The 14,714-nt window shown below is 55.1% G+C and overlaps 1 protein-coding gene across 2 annotated transcripts in view; it reads right to left on the bottom strand.

Moving 5' to 3' along the window:
• Kcnip1 (potassium voltage-gated channel interacting protein 1) overlaps positions 1-957 on the bottom strand; it is a 308,710-nt gene extending 307,753 nt beyond the window's left edge. The window contains exon 1 of one of the 2 annotated variants that reach the window (XM_047555181.1): positions 266-957. In XM_047555181.1, coding sequence (XP_047411137.1) covers positions 266-353 — 88 coding nt within the window. In that variant the 5' untranslated portion in view covers positions 354-957. The remainder of the gene's footprint in view (positions 1-265) is intronic. The other variant, XM_047555183.1, reaches the window with a different exon arrangement.
• Positions 958-14,714: the final 13,757 nt, after the last annotated feature.

Genomic DNA, 14,714 nt, shown 5'->3' with positions numbered 1-14,714 from the left:
GGTTCTGTTCTCTGCCTTCCCTTAACCAATCGGCCACACACCACCAACTCCATTTCCAAAGTTCCAGGCAATTATAACCAGCTGAGCTCCCTGGCAGGGTGCCCACCCGCACAGAGCCAGAACCCAGGTTGTCAGCAACTCGGATCCAGCCGCCGATTTCCTCCGAGCACCGGGCACACCAGAACGGCTACACTTGCCACACCGAGGCAGTGTTACCGGTCAGACCCCATCAAGACAGAACAAGAGTCAAAGCCAGGGTCCCTACCTTTGCTGAGGGTCCCGGTGATGAGCTTAAAGATGGTCTGGGCAAATTTCACGAAGCCGAGCTTGCATCTTTTGGAGCAGCCGCTCATGGTGACAGAGGGGAGGCAGGCTCTGCCGTGGGCACCCAGAAGGGACAGCACCCTCCCGGAGTGCCCCTGGAACTCGCAGGCTGCCTAAGTGAATCCTGAGAGGCGCGGGCACCCCAGAAACCAGGCACCAGGAAGAGCAGAGCTGCCTCTGCAGCAGGTCCGGCTTCTGCATCCAGAGAGCCTGCGGGGCGAACCCTCCCCTCTCTCCACCCACTGCTACTGTCCACTCAAGTCCTCACCACGGGAGGACCTCGGGATGCGGGGCCCGGACGGCACTGCCCGGGCTCCAGGCGCTCACGGAGCGGAGGAGGAGAGTGAAATCGAGCAGAGCCGGAGGAGGAGCCGAGCCCTCCCGGCTTTGCTGACGGTCTTTCGAGCGTGGCAGCAGTAATGTGGCAATTAATACTCCAGTCAGAGGGAGGGGACTGCCACGCGGAAACCTCCCTCGCTCGCTCTCCCGCTCCTGCCTTCCCGGCTAACCTCACAGATCCGTCCTCTGCGCCCGGATCAGGACCTGGGAGAACTCCCCGCCCAGGGCAGGGCCGCTCGCTCTGCTCAGTGGAAAGTTCGCAGGCAGCCCTGGCGTGTCCTGGTTTGCATCACGGGGAACCGGCTGAGTGGGGAGTCCCTGGGGAGCTGTCCTGTGCGTACTGGACAGACGGTCGGAGACAGACTGCGGCACCCGACCACAGCCTCCACGTAACCAGCAGGTGTGGCCTCCTCCCTGCGTGGGGATGGCCAGAGCTGCCTACGCCCTGTCCTCGCTGCAGGTGCCCGACTCCAAGCCAAGTGCTCGGTTCCAGCTTCCGCCCTGCAGAGCAGGCATGAGTCTGCTCTGCCTCGTCGGGATGGCAGGGGAGGCAGTCAGGCTTGTCTTGACTGAGACAGCGCCGCTCAGAAAAGGGGCCCACCCGGGGTGGAGATTCCGACTCTGAGGACGACGCCACCCCTCACCAGTGACTTGCAAGGTCCTGCGGCCGAGGCTCCCACGGGGGCTCCGTAAGAGCTGGGCTGGTATCCAGTCCCAGGACTGTGTGGCGGGTGGGGCCTCAGGGGACATCTCAGCCCCCACTCCAGCCCGGTTTTGCTTCCTCTGGTGAGTCAGAAGGTCCCGGTGGGCCACGGCCCAGGGCGCCACCTGAGGACGCACTGCGGCTGCGTGGGAAGGGCAGCCTTGGAGACCAACTTCACGCAGCGGAGCCGCGCTCTGGGCGAGTCTTCCTCTGTCCATCACCTTCCTGCTGTGACCCGCTGCTCTGGCTGTTCAAGAGGAAGGCCGAGTGGAGACCCGGGTGGGCAAAAGGCCAGACGGGCCGGACGGCATGCACCAGGCTGTGGGGTTCTGCCCGTCTCCGGGAGCCCCGTGGAAGTGAACCTCGAAGCCACCGTCCTCGGCGCGACGGCGCATTCGGCTCCAGGCAGAGGCCTGGGAGACGGGCCCCGAGCCGAGCCCCGAAGCCCCGAGCTTGGCCAAGGTGGGATGAGTCCCTCGGTCCCCAGTGGCTCTGGCAGAAAACACCCCACTATGCTCGACGCCTTACGGCGGCACTGCTCACTGCGCGAGGTGGCGAGGGTCCCCGTGGAACCTCACACGGTATCTGGCACTTGGTCTTTTGTTCACCTGTCAAATAGTTGAGCTCCAGTGTGTTAAAAAGCCGGTAAGAGCTCCAGTTCAAAGGCAGAGGAGGCTTGAGTCCGACGGCCTCGGGACTGGCGGCAGCAAGCACCCCACCTGCCCTAGCGGAATCCCGCCGCTCAACGACTGAGTTTGCGCGCAGGTCCAGGTTTCCCCTTCAACTTTCCGCCACCCCAGCCCATTGGTCGGTGCACCCACATTCAGGGCGGACCTTCCCCCTGTTGGCTGAGCCACATGCCAATCATCTCTGGACCCACCCTCAGAAACGCACGCACTGGTGTGCTTTACAGATTTTCTGGGTCTCTCCCGCTCCAGTCAGGTCGACGTCCAAGATTAGCCATCACCAACAGCCCTACCTCTTGGGCTTGGGGGAGGAATAAAGAAATTGATGACACAGCAGCGCCTGGCAGAGGCTGTCACCACACGTCAGTGGTAAAGGTTATCCCTGCTCCTTCTACTGACCCTGCCCTCACCGCTGTTACTGCCACCGCTGCTCCTGTCCCCAGAACAACTCACACACCCACACCGCTGAACAAAGACGCCCCTCCATCCGGATTCTGAACACCTGGGGCTGGCCTGCCCTGTGGGAAGGTTGAGCAGGGCTCCGAGGGACTTGGGACAGTATTTGTCTTCACGGAAACCAGTGCCCCTGTCAGCAAGCAACAGGGCATCCCAGAAGGGGCAAAGATGACGGAGGACACAGAGCCTGTAGAGAGTGGAAAATAATTCAGTAGTGGAAACAAAACCAGTATAGGGAAAGTGGGCGGAAATAGAGGGCGTGTAGGCTGAATTTCACGGTGAACGGAATTCCTAGGGTCAGCCTTCACCATGATCTCCCCTGGCAGCAACTCAGACTCTGCATTTTGGATTCTTCTCTGATCTCCACAAGGTCACGTGTGTTTGAACTCCTGGTCTTAGACTAATGAGTCAGGGCCAGAGAGGGTCAGCCATAACCAAAACATCACACAGCAATATCCCAGAGGAAGGCACATTCCTAGAGAGGAAGGCAAGTTGCTGCAGGACCAGATCCATGGAAAACACATCGAAGACTTGTTCTCTGCCCAAGGAAGGAGCTGCTCTGCACGCAAGGAGCGGGGTCCTCCGGTAGCGCAGGGATGGAGGCCTGCAGCAGTCCTGTGACAACTGGTGTTGCAGAGGTGTAACATCAGAGGAACTCGAGGAGCCTGGCTCGCTCTCTCCTGAAACAGTTGACAGGAATCTTTACCCCCAGTTCCAGGGGGAGCAGGATGGGCAGATGGGGGCCGCAGATGGTATCCAGGCCTGGACCACGCTCTGACTTCCTGCGTGCCAGGCTAAGAGCACAGCAAACGTCCCTCCCCAGGCAGAAAGGGCATGTGACGACACTGCCACTCACTGAGCGCCTTCCCACAGGTGAGGGTCACTGTGAGAACCCTGCGGGGCAGTCTTGGTAAAGTTCTGTTCTGTGGATGAGGAGACAGAGGCCCAGGACGGAAAGTAGCTTCTTTTTGGGGGTGTGGGGTATGGGGGATTGAACTCAGGGCACTCGACCACTGAACCACACCCCCAGCCCTATTTTGTGTTTTATTTAGAGACAGGATCTCACTGAGTTGCTTAGCACCTCACTTTTGCAGAGGCTGGCTTTGGACTCATGATCCTCCTGCCTCAGCCTCCCAAGCCACTGGGATTACAGGTGTGCGCCACCGTGCCCCACGGAAAGTAACTTCTTGATGGCCACATGGCTTAAACAGAACTTGAATCCAAGATCCTTTGACTTTGGACTCTAAAATTTACAGAAATCTATCTGATTCCTTCCCAGGATTCAAAATTAAAGGGACTGGCAGCTTTAGGGAGATACAGTTGGCTTCAGTATTAGAATCAGCTGTCCCTTATAATTATAAACTCATCATGGAGAAAGAATGGAGACTTTTGCCCTGAAAAAAATCCCCCCATGGCCATGGTTATGGGGGTGGGAGGGGAGGTGGAGAGGGACATGACTAGACAAGGAGTCAGCCACTGTCCAGCCAAGAGACAGCCCAGATCAGCTGTTCTAATGGAGAATTTCCTATAGTGCGTGGCTGGGCAGGCATCAGCGGACCTCAGATGGCTGAAAGGAACCCTGAGGAATCATGGAGGGAGGAACTGCAGAAAGCAGCTGTTGCCTCTGGAGCTGGGACCAGGGGAGGGACAAAGGACACAGGCTGGGATCCCCTGCACCTATACCCAGGGCAGAGGGCCCCTGTAAGGCTGAGACCCAGATCTCCAGGGTGGGATGAGCTCGACACTGGGGATTCAAATAATATGAATAATGATGAAAGGTACTGGAAGCTGGGACCAAGAGCTGCCCCTGGAGCCCAGGTGGCGGCTGGGGTAAAGGGGCACGGCTGGGGGTGGGCAGGAGCAGGAAGCCCCCTTCCAACAGCGGCACCTCCCTCTCCCTGTAGACAGAGCCTGCTGGCAAAGCAGACGTGTGGTTTGCAGTCAGCCTCGGTTCCGGAGCAGAGAAGAGAAGCCAGGCCTGACTCCCGGGTCAGCAGCTTCATCCGCAGCCCAGACCAGCTGCCCACTGAAGTCCTAAAGTCCTTTCTACTCATCCATCCACTGGACAGAGATTTACTCAGCACCTATTGTGTGCCAGGCATTGGGGCCGCTGGCAAATGCGACAGAATTCTTTCCTGCGTGGAAACTGCTCTTTAGAGGGTGAACAGGAGGAAGCACTGGAGCTGTGAACCCCGGAATTCATAAAGGGGAGCGTTTTGGAGAGCAGAAATCCTTCAATGCCAATAATAGAATCAGTGACCGCTCCGTGCTTTAGAACCTGCAGGGCAGGGACCTCCAGATTGCTGACCAGTTCCGGAGAGAGCCACCCTGAAGTAGAAAAGGCAGATTCTGCAGGAGTCATAGTCGTTATAAAAATATCACCGAGTGGTCACTGTGTGTTAGAGGCTGTGATGACTGTTGTACTTGGATTATCTCATCCAGGTCTCCTAGCAAATTCATGAAGTATTCGGGAATGAGTATCGACTGTGCCCATTTTACAGAGGGGAAGGTGGAGGGTCCAGCAGATGGATTGAGGGAAGAGGTAGAATCAGCAAGACAAGTGACTGGCAGGAGGAAAGTTGAGGGGTGTCTGGCAAAAGCCACCAGCAGTTTTAGAAACAGAAATAGGAAAGGAAGGAAGAGGAAGATCAAGTCTGGGGAGGAGACGGTTATAGATTTCACATCTTAGGGACAGAAATGTCCAACTGGCAGATAAAAATGGAGGGGAGGTGCTCAGGAGACCAGGTAGGAGCTGTAATTCTCATAAATAAATGATTCCTGTTGCTGCTAAGGAAGAAAATAAATGTTGCCTCCCAGCATGCCCCAAATATTAGCATTTAAATACAAGCTTACGCAGGTGGGGAGAAAAGCCATTTCCTAGGAATTAAATCAGATTTTATTTTTCCTCTAAGTCTCAGAAAAATCAGTTCTGCTTGAGTGTGGGCCGTAGAGAAGAATCTGCCTTGCTCTTGGGGCCGCAGCTCCGCGTCCTCAGGGGGTTCGCATCTTCTCCCGTTATCATTGCGAGAAAATGGTGCGTGAGGAGCAGGGCAATCCATCAGCGCTGCTTGCTGGGCTTTCCAAGCCTCACCGGGCTGACAGCAGGGCCCCTGGCGTCAGGATCCCCAAGCTCTGCCGTCCTCGAGTCTGCAGGGCCCGGCTGGGCAGGGTGTCGGGGCCACGGTTCGCCCACAAAACTGGCAAGAAAGATGGGAGCAGCGGCAGGGGCTGCAGTGCCAAGGTGGGAAGAGAGCAACAGGACCCGGAGCTGCTCTCTCTGTTCCTGGTGCCCAACTGCCCAGGGTCTTTATACCAGCCCAGCACCAATCACCTACATGTGTGCCCAGGGGTATCTTCAGTCCCTGCGGGCACCCCAGGCTGAGAACTGACTCCGTCCTGGCCTCCCCGTGGGAATCCCACGGTGGAACCATGGATGGAGAAAGACTGGCTTAATGGGACACAAGGGCCACCAGCGTGGGTGCTGGCTGCTCCCGCTGTGACCCACAGAAAGTCCTACAAGACAGATTAATCTCCCCTCTGCTTTCTAGAGACACGGATGCAGAACACAGTACCACAAGGTGCATGACGGGGCCGGGTCCCCATTCCTAGGTACAGATTGATTCTCCATGCTGTTTTTCTCCGACTTTCCTAGCCAATCGTTTTGCCCTGTGTCTCAGCACTCAGGGCTCAGCTGCCTTCCCCCAGGTTCTCTGTCTCAGTCACATCCAGCCTGCCAGAGGACCCAGGTTGAACAGTCCCCTCCCCCTCTCCCAGCCAGCCTGTCCCCAGCTGCTATCCCCCGTCAATCTCACTGGCCAGTTCATTTCTCACTAGCTCTGAGCACACCCACAGGTCTTCTCAAAGTGGTCCGTGATCCATGGTCCATGCAGAGGCTCCAAAGCCTCCCCCGTCCCTGAGCAAGTTCACATCCTGGAAGTGTGAAATTGGGTCTTACTGGGCGGGAAGGGTCTTTGCAGATACAATTTAATGAAGCGTCTTGGGATGAGATCATCCTGGATTGTCCAGGTAGTTCCTGGAAAAGTAGTTCACCATGGGGTGCCAGGGGCAATCTTCCTTCTGTCAAAGAGAAGTCTTTTTCTTATCAAATGGAATGAAATTCCGTCCTTACCTATTAATCGTTTTAAATTCTGACCATTTTTTGCCCATCCCATCCTCCTGGAATAGATATCCCTTCAGAGAGCCTGTATCTGACGTTTCCAATAATATCCTCCTAGACTCAGTTGCCCCATCCGTAAAATGGGAGCAATACTACAACCGACCTCCAGGGGTCACTGTGGGGCACAAGGAACACAGCCTATGGGAAGAAGCGACCTTTGCCCAACCTGCACTGTGGGCTTCCTCTTGGCATAGGGGCCTTGAGCACAGGGGACTCACGTACCCCGACCCAAGGAAGCCTCTCTCCCTACTGTCCACTGGCCTCTCCTCTCGCCTCAGGGCTGCTCAGGATGATCTCATCCCAAGACGCTTCATTAAATTGACCTCCCTCCACTTATCTTAGCCACCAGTCGGTTCCTGAAGCTCCAGAGCTCTGCAGCCTCCGCTCTGGAATGGGTTGCTCCTCCTAGTGGAGCTGTCTGCATGGAGCAGAACCGTGCCGGCCAGGCCCGCTGGACCCCTTCTGGAAGCAAGAGAGTGGTTTCGGCGGGAGGCAGTGGCCCAGGCCGGGTACTCGTTTTGGGGATTCCCATGGATACCGGAAGCCAAGCATATCAGGCCCCTCTCTAAGATGGTTTCCTATTTGCCTAAACTCTCCTGTAAGCTCCAAATCATCTCTGGGTAACTTATAACACTTCATACGAGGTGAACGCTGTGAGCAGTTACACACTGTCATGTAGAGAAAATGACAAGGACAAGTCTGCACATGTTCTGTTCAGATGCACTAAGCAAATTTCTTTTCGGTACATAATTAAAGTCACAGGTATGGAAACTGCGGATTTGGAAGGAGCAGATACAGAGGGCTCACTACCTGGTAGGACTTGCAGAAGCCGCCGCTACCTGCGTCCCCCTCGCCGCCCTCGGCTTGCGTTGTAGGCGTTCTAGCAGCCACGCTCTTTCAACCGGTTCACCCAACCACGCTTGGAACTGTGGTCTCGTCGGGTCTCGCGAGAGCGACTCTGACGGTGTGTAATGAGGGCGTGGGAGCCCGGGAGAGTTGAAGGCAGAGTGCTCCGTGCTCTGGTTTGAGTGCGTCCTCCAGCAGGCCCGTGCTGGAAACTTAATTCCCAAATGCACATGTTAATGGCATTTGGAGGTGAGGCCTTTTAGAAGTGATTAGGATTGAATGTGGTCCTCAGGGTAGGGCCCAAGATGGCATCAGAGGCTTTTTAAGAAGAGGAAGAGAGGCCCACGTAGCCTGCGGGCTCTGTCTAGCCTTGTGCTGCCTATGGCAGGATGCTGGCGCCATGCTCTTAGGCTTCCCAGAATCATAAAAATAAACCTCTCTTCTTTATAAATATCCAGGTTTCAGGTATTGTGTTGCAGTAACAGAAAACAGATAAAGATTTACTAAAATCTCTCGTTATGTATGTGCATATAGCCTAGTTATTCTAATTCTCTAGGCTTTTAATTTTTTTAAATTGGAGATGATACTTCCTATCAGAATCAGTGTAGGCATTAAATAGGAGGGGTGACCAACTGTTCTAGTTTCCCAAGGACTGAGGGATTTCCAGGGACATGGGACTTTGAGTGTTAAAATGGAAACAGTCTAATTGTTCCCGTCAGAAAATGGAGGGCTCATGTATTTACACAAACTTCCACACTCCATTCAAGTCTTTGGCCACTTGGATTTTACATTTTTCTATACATATTGTCACAAATGACTCTGAATTCTTTGTGGTGTCAGAAGTTTTAAAGGGGCAAATTACTATGAGTGGCCAGAGCCTTTGCTTCTGTGGGCCCTTCCAGACTATTCTGGTCCTGCCCCAGGGATCCATTCATGGAGACCATGGGGCTGAGCCCCACATTCACAGCCAGGCCAGACTCACTGTCCCCCTCCATCTTGAAGGTCACCTTCTTGACTTTCAGAGAACCAAGGTCAAACCTCAGGCATCTCTAGGCCTAAATCAGAGCAATCAATCTAGAAACGCACCTGGAGACAGCTGATGGAGGGGATCAGAGAGGAAGCCTGGGTCAGTTAAATAAGAATCCCTTTAAATAGTCACCCCCAGTTTGGTAGCTGCGTCAGTGTCTGGAGGGACTGGAAGGCCCCATGCAGCTAACCGGCCGGCAGGAAACGGGCCCAGTTTGCAGGATCAGGAGCTGGGGGAGCTGTTTCCGTTCTCTGGTGCAGAGCCACTGCGGACCCAGGAACCACGCCCTTGTCACTGTGCCCCGACCTTCAGCTGGTGAAACCAACTCAGCTATCAACAGGACTCAAGCCCAGGGCAAGTTGGCGTGTCCAGGATGGGCAAGAGGCAACAGCCATGCCTGAGGTGAGGCCAAGGCTTTGGGGAACCTTTGGCCAGTTTCTCCATCTGGCCTTGAGCTTGCTCATTGCAGAGGCGTCCCTGGCTCCTTTTCTCGACACCTCCTGCCCCAGGTCACCTCTGCTTGTGGCGTGGCTTCATCTTCACACTCCCCTGAACAAAGCAGCACACCCTTTCGTCTGGGTTGGTCTCAGTTTCCTCGTGGGCGATATGGTTGGAAAACATAGTGAGGAATACCTGGAGTAGAGGCGACGGTCTGATTTCTACATTGTCGGCTGTTACAGAAGGGTCAGTGGTAGGCTGCTAAGAGGTGGCGGTGTCTGCTGGCTGGGAGCTGTTTCTGCACCTTCTAGCTACCTGGCTCCACACAAACTAGTCCTCGCAAGCAGTTTCGCCCTCTCTAAAAATGAGGGTAACAACCGACAGTCGTAGTCTGTGAATAAGCATGTCAGGAAGCACAGAGCAGGTGCTCCGGCAATGCTAGCTGTTACTGGTGATGCCATAGATGTCCTAACACTGACCACGGGGCCCCCTGGACAGAGGAAGAACCTGAGGCCCACCACCAGCCCCTTCGGGTGTTCTAAACCCACGTGGAATTATCCTGAGTCTTGAATAACTGGGAACCCCACCTCCTGGCCCACAAACCACACCCGTAAGATCCTCCTGTCTTTATCCCTGGACAGGAACCGGAAAGCGGCTATCCTTGGGCTCAGAACTTCCAGAGCAGGAGGACAGAGAATAGGACAGCATGATCCCAGGGGACGTTTCCAGGCTCCTCTTGCTTCTGTGACTTCATCCTGGGTCTTGCATCCCAGAACGTCAGTGAACTCCATCACAGGACACACCTTTCCTGAGACCCTGCCCCATAGATGGAAAGATGTTTCCAGTTCTGGAGCAAAGACCTTTCCAGAATGATCACAAGGTCGCCCCCTGGTGGCCTCCTGTGGGGGTGTGAACCCTTTCCACTTCATTCCTTCCTGTCTCTCAACCCTATGAACAGAAAGGTCCAGAAACAGGTAAAAATGTAGGGGGATATAACCCCTGATTTCCTCTTGGGGAGGAGTCATCTTTATTGAGGCAGGGGTCCTGAAAGTCACCTCGATGGACGGCAGCGGTGGGAAATATCTAAACTTGGTGTTGTGGAAAGAGGCAAGGTCCTGAGTGGAGGAGAGCACCAGAGGCGCAGGAGGGAGCAGGGGGCGTGGCTCGGTTGCTAGGAACAGCAAGAGGACTTTGAGGATGTGCATGTGTGAGGGTCTCCTTGAAGTCGTCCATGTGGCTGTACTAGGGACTTGTCAGGATGTTTTCCCCTCTAAGTGAAAATTGAGGGAAGAAATAGAATCACAAATCCAGTTGGAATTGATGAAGAACAGACTGGTCTGCAAAAGAAGCCAAATGGGTCCCTAAACTGGCGTAATTCAGGAAGCAGGTGCTCAGGGCTCCAGGTGACTGGGAAAACCCCACCTGACTACTTCCCACCACTTCCGCCAACGCGTGCACACACACACACACACACACACACACACACACACACACGGCAGCAGAGAGATTGAGAAAGGAAGAGGCCTACCACTTGGTGGGAAGACATTCTGGCAAAACCCACTTGAGTTCTAAAGAAAAGTCATCTTTGCTGACCTCTGGGCTTTCAAAAATAATAAAATACGAACGTTGGCTTGCACTCTATACTTTCCAAAGTACTTTCCCAAATCTTGTCCCTTTCAACCCCAGACTTTTGAGCCTTGGTTTGCAGACAAGGAGACTGCACCCCTGAGAGGTCAAAGTGACACCAGTCGGGGCCTGTGCCCGCAGCTCTGCAACATTTGCTGACTCAGCAGAGCCCAGGCATCTGGTTGCAGACTGGCTAATCATTAGGATGCTAAGTGGCTCCAAAAATACTGTGGGGTGGCTTCCAGGGGGTGAAGCCGAGCCTGGAAATGGGGCTCAGGACCCCTTCCTGTCATGACCCCAGCCAGGGTAGGGGCGGTGAGTAGGGCACAAGCCAGACCCAGCAGCCCCAGTAAGTGGAGCAGCGTGTGCCTGGTGTGGCAGAGAGGGTGGCTGGCTCCAGGGGGAGGTCTGAGGACTCTGAGGGTCCAGACCCCAGGAACCTCAGCGCAGATGGAGGAATTTCAGGTTCAGAGTCAAGGCCCTCAAGAGAGTGAGCATTCCAAGATAGGTCTGCTGGGGAACACGGAGCAGCTGCTTTTTGACCAGGACTTGCACGATCCCACCACTTCCTCGATGGGTACACTCTCCATCACGGCGGCTGTGCCCCAGGCAGAGGCATTTTCTGCAATGCCGTATCCTCACACTAGGGGGAGCCCGTGCTCCCAACCCCACCATCAGCCCACCTGGCCAGATGAGGTCTTCCTTCTGCCCTAGAGGAAATGAGGATCTGAGGGCCTGGTCAGAACTCCTCTAAGCAGTAAGTAAAGAGTCCAGGGACCCAGACCTGGGGACAAGAGATGGGAGACGTATAGGACACTCACCTGGGCCCAAGGCACCACAGGAAACATGCCCTTCTCGGCAGAGCCAGGACTTACTCCTGGGCCTCCCATATTCTTTCAGCGCCCTACCCCCCTGATGGGTTTCTCCTACCTAGTCAGGTGCTCATCGGTGAGGATGAGCCATCACCAGCTAGATGCATGGCGGTTAGACCCACGGGCTCTGAATTCAGTCAATTCTGTTCCAGATCTCCCCTAACTAGATGCGATTGCCATGAGTCCAAGAACCTTGTCTACCTCCTGTACCGCAAAAGCCCCAATGCCTAGAATAGAGCCTGGCGCACAGAGAGCATTCAATATTTCATGAAAAGCCAAGGACTCCAGTCCTTGCTGCTTCTTTAACCTTGGACCTCAGTTACTTTGTCCGAGTCTCAGTTCTTTTTTCTGTAAAATGGGACAAAATCATACTAATCAGACAGGGTGGCAGTGACGATTAAGTGAGGAAACCCAGCGCAGGAAGAGCACAGGGTGTCTGCACCTAATCAGCAGTTTTGTGTGTGCATGCTACGAACTCAGGCGGTCCTTCGAGGAGGCCAGTTCCCTTGTCATCCTCTGTTTGCAGCTGTGACAGCTGAGCTCGGGGGGCGGGGTTCAGTGGAGCATCTGCGTTCATCTTGCTGGCAGTACCGATGGAACTGGATGTTTAACTGTGACTTTGTTCCTATGCTCAGAAATTGGCTGCTTAGAGTCCTCTGGCTGTGATACTCTGCAAATGACAATGCACTGTTTGGGGTTGTTTCATGCAGAGGACAGGGCAAATCTCCTGCATCCTTGTCTGCACCTGACACTCCCGATGCTTTTGGCCACAGGCACCCAAGGGACATAGAGCCAAGTTGCCCAAGGACCCAAAGATCAACGCCTGTGTGTCTACCACGCAGACAGAATGGCTCCAGATGGCTGCAGCCCACATCCAGGCTCTCGACCTTCAGAGTCCACCAGTAGCATCAGACCACTCGACAAACGCAGATGCCAAAGCCTACCCTGCCCCAGCCCCCAAATGGGACAGATACTGATTCTATAGGTCTGCAGTGAAACTTTGGGACCTGCATCTTTATTTATTTGTATTTATGGTCAGCACTTCATAATGCATTCTGGGGGTACAATGCACCGTTCCGTACATGTGCCTGCTGTGCCATGGCTGCATCAGGGCCAGGAGCCCTGCAATCACCTTCAGCTTGATCATTCCTTTGCCATGAGAACATCCAAAAACCCGCCTCCTGAGTTCTCTTGAAATACATGCTGCATTATTGCTAATTCTCATCATTATAATGGGCAAAAGAGCACCAGTGCATACCCTCTTGCTGACTCTGCACCTGCAGACCCCTCTGTCCTGTCCTCCCCAGCCTGGTGACCCAGCACTCTGCTCTCCATTCTGAGTCTGAGATCAAGTTTTTGCGGTTCCACATGAGGCGACGTCATGTAGCACGCGTCTGTGCGCTGGCCCTCTTCCCCAAACCATGTCCTCCGGCTCCTCCATGCTGCTACAGAAGACGGGGACCTGCATCCTGAGCGACTCCAGTGCAGCGTCTTGCCCTCCCGTCTTTGGAAGTCAAAACACAAAGGCAAACCCAAAGTAGCCACCTACCCTCTGGTTATCTGCTGAACAGAAGTGGAGGGGCGACTTTTCAAGCAGGAGGAAAGTGCCAGAGAGACAAGTCCCCACTCGAATCCCTCCCATCCTCCCCCAGTCCTGGGGCGCCTCCCCACCGCCTGTCCTCCAGGGACAGTGCTGATTCTGCTCCACCGCAGCCGCCCAGCCCTGCGGAGAACATGAAGCCCCGCGCCAGGGGAGGAGGAGAGAATTCCAGCTCCTCCGTGTCCCGCTTCTCCCCCTCCCTTTGCTTGCACTGGAAAAAAGAAAATTGCCAAGTAATTGCTCTTCGACAACCCCTGCTGGTCCCCAGCCCTCTCCGTCTTGCTGAGATCATAATTAGGGATCAGTACGCTTAAATAGAAAATCCACGAGCGGCGCCCTGCCTTCATTTTTCAGAGGCTGTTTCTTGGACCCTGAGAATGGCACTCATTTTGGTTTGGGCCAGAGGTGGCCAGGGGAGGTCTGCAGGTCCAGAGGGCTGAACACAGCCCAGCTGGCTCTCCGCGGGGGTGCAGGAGCCACAGCCGCTGAGTAAGTGTTGCCTGGTGCCTTCTAAACCTGGCCTTGGTTCACCCACCCTTTCGGGTAGGCCCAAGTCTTACTCCCATTTAAAGATGAGGAGACCCATGCTCAGAAGGCCCCTGACTTGCCCGATCCACACTCGGTGAGGACCAGGACAGGGACTTGAAGGCCCTGCACCTGAGCCTGGACACTTTATCCTAAAATTTCACAGCTTTGCCAATGAAGCGGAGGTCCAGGTTCCAGACCTGAGGAAACTCCCGGGGTGGGGTCCTTCTCCCCCAGCCTGGATCTGGCTTGGACTCATCTTCCCCCTTGGGACCCCAGGACCACAGGTCAGGGGAGGCTCCTGGCAGAGCCGAGGGAGAGGAAGGAATCCTGCCATCCCTTTAGCAGTAGGTCTCTCCAGGCTCCCTGTGTGGCCCCGCTTCCCTGGGTCCTCGAAGCCTGTGCAGCTGGCACCTTGGCAGAGGGCAGATCGTGGCACTGCTGCCCTGCTGCCTGCTCCCTTCCTCCCCGGATCCCTGGGCCCAGCTGTTTTGACACAGGCTTGGCAGCAACGCTGGGCTGGGCTCCAGCTGCTGGGAACAGGCCTGTCAACAGACAACCCGTGTGCACGCTGCTGAAAGAGGGGAGGCTGCTGTTTCTTGGCCACCCAGTGTGGGTGCTGAAGGGAAGGACTTCGGAGCCGCCTCTCAGCACTCTGCTCTTCTGAAGAGGGAAGGGGTGTGGTCCTCACCGGGTGGAGGCGAGGCGAGGCCCACCTGGATCCTGAATACAAAACCCAGTCCCAGTCAGGACTGCACACGTGCGTGGCAAGCAGCAACCCTATCTTGTATTCAATGGTGTGTCGGAATGGTTCACAGAGCCTATTGTAACTTGGTGAGGTAGTAGCACCCCCATTTTCCAGATGGGAAAACCAAGCCTCAGAGAGACTAGGAAATTTGGTTCACATGCACATCTTGTAAGTGGCAGATCCAGGTGATCCTAAGCCCATGTCTCACTCTAGCACACCATCTTGAGCTCCGGGGAACATGCGGTAGGAAGGGTGTTGTCTTTGCTAGGACAGGAGTATCCAGAGGACAGAGCGACAAGAGGCCACGTGGACAGGTTGATCCAGGACCTGGCCTGCAGGATAAGCTT

The sequence above is a fragment of the Sciurus carolinensis genome, chromosome 6 (assembly GCF_902686445.1).
Source record: "Sciurus carolinensis chromosome 6, mSciCar1.2, whole genome shotgun sequence".
Classification (NCBI taxonomy): Eukaryota; Metazoa; Chordata; class Mammalia; order Rodentia; family Sciuridae; genus Sciurus; species Sciurus carolinensis.
Note: the sequence above shows the minus strand (reverse complement) of the source record. Positions and strands in the feature narration are given on the sequence as shown.